Source organism: Gekko japonicus, unplaced genomic scaffold (assembly GCF_001447785.1).
Source record: "Gekko japonicus isolate JY-2015 unplaced genomic scaffold, Gekko_japonicus_V1.1 scaffold670, whole genome shotgun sequence".
Classification (NCBI taxonomy): domain Eukaryota; kingdom Metazoa; phylum Chordata; class Lepidosauria; order Squamata; family Gekkonidae; genus Gekko; species Gekko japonicus.
The window spans coordinates 150,455-157,121 of record NW_015167557.1 but is presented as its reverse complement, the minus strand read 5'-3'; the positions used below and the strand labels follow the sequence as shown (position 1 = coordinate 157,121).

Here is a 6,667-nt window from a genome sequence, read left to right as displayed (position 1 = left end):
CCCCCCCCCCCCCCCCAAAAAAAAAAGAGGTCTTAGGAAAAATTCTACACAGGAAGGCATTAGGAACTAAAGTTGTATTTCGAACACATGAAGCTGCCTCCTACCAAGTCAGCACAACTAGAGGAATCACAGCATAGACAACACAACAGCAAAAACAACCACTGCGAAATACAGTACTATTATAGTAAAGGCAAAAGGCAAAAAGTGATACATATACTCAGTGTTGTTATGATGTAGATTTTGATTGACTCTGTTAATTCTATTTATAAATTTTCCTTGGAATTTCCCTTGTGAGGGTTTTCTATATGCCACTTTGATACTGGATGGGAATAACTATATTTTTGTATTGAATGTCTTATATGTAAGGAGGTGGCGGCGGCTACAAGCATGGACAGCTGCAAGAGGGAACTGGATAAACATATGGAGCAGAGGTCCATCAGTGGCTATTAGCCACAAGGTATAGATAGGAGTTCTCAGTCTGGGGCAAGTGATGCTCTGTGTTCTTGGTGCTGGGGGGGGGCAACAGTGGGAGGGCTTCTGTATCCTAGCCCCACTGGTGGACCTCCTGATGGCACCTGGTATTTTGGGGGACTGGATGGGCCACTGGCCTGATCCAACATTGGCTTCTCTTATTTTCTTAAGATTGGAAATAATTTTTGTTTTTGCTGCTGTGTCCTACCAAGTCAGACCACTGTTCTATCAAGGTCAATATTGTCTCGGGACTTCCGGTTGATGGCGGCGCACTAGCAGACTCACCTCCTGGACCTCCCGGGGGGTGAAGCTGCGCTCCAGCAGAAGGAGGGGGTGCACAGGACTGTCACCCCCCCAGGAACCCGGTTGAAGGGGATCTGGCCATGGGACTTTTGAGAGGATGCCTCTTCGCCGGCGTGATGCCGGGGAATTGAGGCGCTTCTCCGTCCCGACGGTTCTTCATGCTGCGAGACCGAATGGAACTAAGTGACGCCAACCAGGGCAAGCGCAGGAGGTCGAGCGAAAGAAACGGACCTAAAACGGGGTCTACGGACCAATTATGAATGTGAGTTCAACTAAAGCGATTGGTTAAAGTGAAAAGAAAGCTCCCCACCCACCCGGAACAGAAAGTGAGGCGAGCGATGGAGGAATGCCTCCCATGCGCATAAACTTTTAAGTGAATTGGAGGGGGGGAGCAGAAGAGAAAGCGGTTATAACTGTTGAGAGAGACTTACCAAGGCGAGTTTGAGTGTTTGAGTTTGCATATTCAGAGACTTTTAAAACTTCTGCAAAAGTAAACAATCCAAAAAGATGGCGGGGAAGAGGACGGAGAAAGAGAAACTGTTAAAAGCGAAAGGAACTGAGAGTCCAAGGCCAGAAGCAACCAACGAGCTGGCAAAGATATTGGCAGAATCCATGCGCCCCCTGCTGGATCAGATGAATAATCTCAGGGAGCAGCTGTCAACAATGAACCAATGTATCACCACCCAGCAAACACAGTTGAATGAGACTCTTAAAATGATGAATCAAACAGCTGAGAAAGTGAAAGTAGTGGACGCCACTGCCCAAAGGGTGAAGAAGAAAGTACAAAAACTGGAAAAGAAGCATATCTCCACAGAAGATCAGCTGTTACAGCTACAAATGGAAAAAGCCAATTTGATTCTTCGCTTCCAGGGCATTCCAGAGACTAAGGGAGAGAATCTGAAGGAAATGATGAGTGAATTACTGGCCCCAGTGACAGATATGAAGGCGGAATCTTTGCTGAGCAATATGGATGTGGCCTATAGTTCATATTCCGGATATATAAAGAAAAATAAACTTCCTGGGGAAATAGTGATAAGATTCTCAAAGAGGCATGTGAGGGATGCAATCCTGAAAGCAGCATCTGGCACACCCGTGAAAGTTGGAGAAAATACTAACAGAATTTTAAAAGACATTCCATTTGAAATAAGACAAAGGAGAAAGAAGTACAAAGATTTAATTCTTTTTCTCCAGACAAATGCAATCGGATATAGATGGCTAACTCCAGAGGGCGTAACCTTCAAAATTAAGGATAAAAAGAAAAAGATTGACTCTGTTCAGAAAGCACGGGAATTTTTAAGAGTCCAGCTGGGAGAGCCAGGGGAGGAAGAAAAAAAAGGGATGGACAGCAGGTCCAGTGGTGAGCTGGACTCGGGGTCTTCCGGAGAAGATTCTCTATCAGAGAAAGGGGCAGCAGCCCCCAAAAGTCCTTATAAACTGCGAAAGAGACTGGGCAAGGGAAAATGAAGACTGAAGGACTCTGAACTGTGCTTTTGAAATTATTGAAACTAGATGCTTAGGGATCTCTCTTGCCACAGTTAACATTAAGAATTGAAAAAGATAATACTATACTTGACTTAGTTCATAATGGGACTAGCGTGATTAAGTGCTAACGTATTTGTAAGCTGAGTTGATGACCTCCTCTCTTGGGTTTTTAGTCAGTAGTGGGTATCTTTCCTTTATCCTTATATGTAGTCCCCTTCCCTATTTTCTGTTATAGTTTGTAGTGTTAATAAAAATGCAACAAAAAAACCCCTCCGGGGGGCACAAAAAAAAAGGTCAATATTGTCTCCTCAGACGGGCAGCAGCCCTCCAGGGTCTTGGGGCGAGGCCTTGCACATCACCTGCTAACCAATCCTTTTAATCAGAAATGCCAAGGGGGCTGACCCTGGGACCTTCCGTAGGCGAAGCAGATGCTCCCCCCTGTGAACCACAGTCCCTCCACCCCTTTTGGACCCCCAAAATCAAATAGTGACATCCTTACTTTGCCTCCACATCCGATCTCAAAAACACAGTGAACGCCTCAGTGTCGTCATGAGGGCTTCGCCGCCTGATTTTCCTGAGCTGGTCTAGGTCACTGTAAAAGGGTGGAAGCAGTAAGACAAAGACAGAACAGCACCACCATCCCCAGCACATAGGCAAGACGGTGACACGGCAGGCCATTTTGCTCCGCATGCGAGGCACATTTCTCTGCCCAGGGAGCCTGGAGTTCCAGCAGCACCACTGCAGCCAGCAGAGTGGAGAAGGCCAAGGGCCTGGTTTGCGCCTATCAGCATCTCCAAGCAGGGCTGCCAACCTCCATGTGGAGCCTAGAGGTATCCTGGAGTTACTACTGCTCTGCAAGTCTAAGGAGATTGGCTCCCCTGGAGAACATGGCTGCTTTGGTAGGCGCACTCTGGGACACTTAATCCTAACAAGACAGAGGTCCTCTGGGCTAGTAAGAAGGCAGACCAGGGACATGAGATCTCTCCTGTTTTGACCGGGGTTATACTCCCCTTGAAAACCCCGGTTTGCCGCTTGGGAGTGGTGCTTGACCCTGCAGTCACCTTAGAAAACCAGGTGGCCGCTGCGGCCCGGAATGCTTTTGCCCAGCTTCAGCTGGTGCATCAGCCGCGTCTGTTTATGGTTTAGTCAGATCTAGCCACAGTGATCCGTGCCTTAGTTACATCTAGACTGGACTACTGCAATATGTTCTACTTGGGGCTACCCTTGAAGAGTGTTTGGAAGCTGTAGCTAGTGCCGAATATTACAGCTGGACTACTGGTTCGGGCCAGCTCCTGGGAGCACGTGACCCTGATACTACAGCAATTATGCTGGCTACTGATCTATTCCTGAGACCAATTCAAGGTGTTGCTTTTGTCCTTCAGAGCCCTACACAGTTTGGGACTGGGGTACCTGAAGGACCATTTTCTCCCATTCACTCCTGCCTGGGAATTCAGGTCTCAGGGAGAGGCCCTCCTGACTCTCCCGCCAATCAAAGAAGCTTGTGTGGTGGGCCCATGAGAGAGGGCCTTTACGGTGGCAGCCCCACAATTATGGAAAAACCTCCCCAGGGAAGTGTGCCTGGCCCCCTCCACTTTAGCTCTTCAGGAGGCAAATAGGAGACTGCTTTATTCATGACTGCATTGGCCTAATTTACCTTTTACTTAATGGCAGTCCTATTTGGAGGTTTTAAATTGTGGCTTTTTATGTGTTTTTTATTATTGCTGTTTTCGTTATATTGCAAGCTGCCTTGAGTTTCACAAAGTAGAAAGGCAGCTAATGAAAAAATTAAATAGAATACCCTGCCAAGGTCCCTCCCCAAACACCACCCCCAAATCCCCAAGAATCTCCCAATCTAGTGCTGGCAAGCCTCTCTCCAAAGCCACCAGTCACTCACTTCTGTTTGGGGGGGAATCCTCAGCCACCCTGACAACAAATCCCATCCATTTTTTGATCCGGTCTATATAACAAGGATTACTAGCAAATGGCCAACGTCCCATAAAACCGTTTAACCTAATTCCTGGTGGCCCTATCAAAAGCATTTTCAAAACGTAAAAAAAGGCTCCACTCCTTTCTGTTCTCATTCTCCCTTCTGGATTTTTCAAGGCAGGCGGTGAACGTACACATTTACACTAACGATATGCCTTAGCGTGTGCGCTCTCTGTTAACTGTGGTGCCCACATTGCCAGGATTCATTGCCAGGAGAAGCTGCCCAAGGTGTAGTCCGGGAAGGTAACGTGGCTTAGGAGCCAGCCATGCCAAGTGCTTGCTGTGGCACTACAAGCCAGTGCTGCAGGAGCCATTCTGCTCAGGCCAGCAAGAGGCAACACCCATCATTGAAGCTGGCGGCCAAGTCCGAGTTGAGTGGCAAGACCCTGCAACACTGGCGGAGCGACTGAGACTTGGCACGGCTGGCTCCTGGCTGCAACAGCCCCTGCAGGGAAGTGGCCCACCGGGAACTTTCCCTGCACGTTCAATGGCCGGTCCCTCTCTGAAACTGACTGTTCCTGGCCCCTGAACGGAGAGGCCTCCGCGACGACTGAAACTGGCCACCACTGGTCTCAAGTACTGCCGCCCACTCTCTGCTGGCTAGCATTTAGAAAGAGCCACACATTTCAGCCGCTCAAGAGTTTCAGCTCACCTGGACTTGAGACAGAACTCATTTATGGCTCTGACGCCTGTAATGAAATTATTCTTCGTGTACTTTGGTCCATATTCTCTCTTCTTAAGCACTGCTTTCACTTCAAAAAAAGGGGGGGGGGAATAATAGATTCAGGTCACAGGAAGGGAGAAGGAGCCACTCTCCACCCAAATTCTCACGTGTATGAAAATAAAGATGCATTCTCTGTCCCCAGAATTTTTTTTTAAGTTTTATTTATAATTTTGTATTTTAACAATAAACATATACAAAATTAAATATTCTTTAGAGTCTATTTTTTTCGCTCTATCTCTAACCATTCATACAGTGCCGACCACCTTTTTTCAAATATATTCTCATCCTTCCCATATAATATTACATTTAAGTTATCAATTTCTGCTACTTCCAATAATTTATATATTAATTCATCCTTGTGAGGTGTTTTGTACGATTTCCAATATTTAGCCCATAGAATCCTTGCTGCCGTTAAAATATACAGCATCACATAAGATTTGTTATAATCATACTCCTTAGGGACCATATTTAACAAATAAATTTCAGGGTTAAGTGGCACATCTACCCGTAGTACCTCTCTTGTTATTTTCTGAATTTTCTTCCAGTAATTTTGAACTTTAACACATCTCCACCACATATGGAGAAAGGAGCCAACATTACTTCTACATTTCCAGCAGTTGCTTGAACAGTTTGGAAAACATTGTGCGATTCTTTCCGGGGGCCAGTACCATCTATGTAATATCTTAAACACATTTTCTTTAAATGGGATAGCCCTCATACAGTTAGTTCTTTTCCAAATTTTACACCAGTCGTCCATTTCAATACCATGTCCTTAATCTCTCATCCATGCTAATATATTGTGTCTGACAAGATTATCTACCATATAATCTTCTAATAGGAAATTATAAACTTTATGTATCATTTTATCACTTGAGGAAAGCCAAATTTTGTCCAATTCATTCTTCTCTTCATAAAAACCAATTAACACATCTTTATTATATGTATATTTCCCCCCCAGAAAATTAAACAAGCACTAGACATGGCACAATAATGGTAGAAATCCCTTGACCTGGATAGCCCAAACTAGCCCGATCCCATCAGATCTCGGAAGCTAAGCAGGGTGAGCCTTGGCTAGTATTTGGAAGGGAGACCTCCAAAGAATACCAGGGTCATGATGCAGAGGCAGGCAATGGCAAATCACCTCTGAAACGTCTCTCGTCTCAAACACAAAAACACTGTTCGCTGCACGAATAGGATCGAGAAGATGCGGGGGAAATCGGGGGGAGATACGGGTCAAAATGCGGCCATGCAGCGAATAGTGTGAAACTGACCAATACAACTGGGGGAAACCGAAGAGCGGCGGCGGCACAGCTGCTTGTGGGGAATCGGTCAATGTTCCCCCTCCCACAAAGACTGAGTGGGAAAACACAGTGTATGACTGTGTCCCATTTGGTCACCGCGCCTTAGAAAGGCTATTATAGCACTGGGAAAAGTGCAGAAAAGGGCAACTAGAATGATGAAGAAAGGTTAAAGCGCTTGGGGCTCTTTAGCTTGGAGAAACGACAACTGAGGGATGACATGATCAAGGTTTACAAGATTATGTATGGGACAGAGCTTTGCTCCCTTTCTCACAGTACAAGAACTCGCAGGCACTCAATGAAATGGAGCAGAGGTCCATCAGTGGCTATTAGCCACAAGGTACAGACAGGAACTCTCGGTTGGAGCAAAGTGATGCTCTGTATTCTTGGTGCTGGGGGGGGG

The 6,667-nt window shown here is 46.2% G+C and overlaps 1 protein-coding gene across 1 annotated transcript in view; it reads right to left on the bottom strand.

Moving 5' to 3' along the window:
* Positions 1 to 6,667, bottom strand: part of SLC30A9 (solute carrier family 30 (zinc transporter), member 9) — a 52,345-nt gene that overhangs the window by 28,177 nt on the left and 17,501 nt on the right. The window contains exons 4-5 of the mRNA XM_015413737.1: positions 4,895 to 4,994; positions 2,756 to 2,848 (exon numbers count right to left, since the gene is read on the bottom strand). Coding sequence (XP_015269223.1) covers positions 2,756 to 2,848; positions 4,895 to 4,994 — 193 coding nt within the window. The remainder of the gene's footprint in view (positions 1 to 2,755; positions 2,849 to 4,894; positions 4,995 to 6,667) is intronic.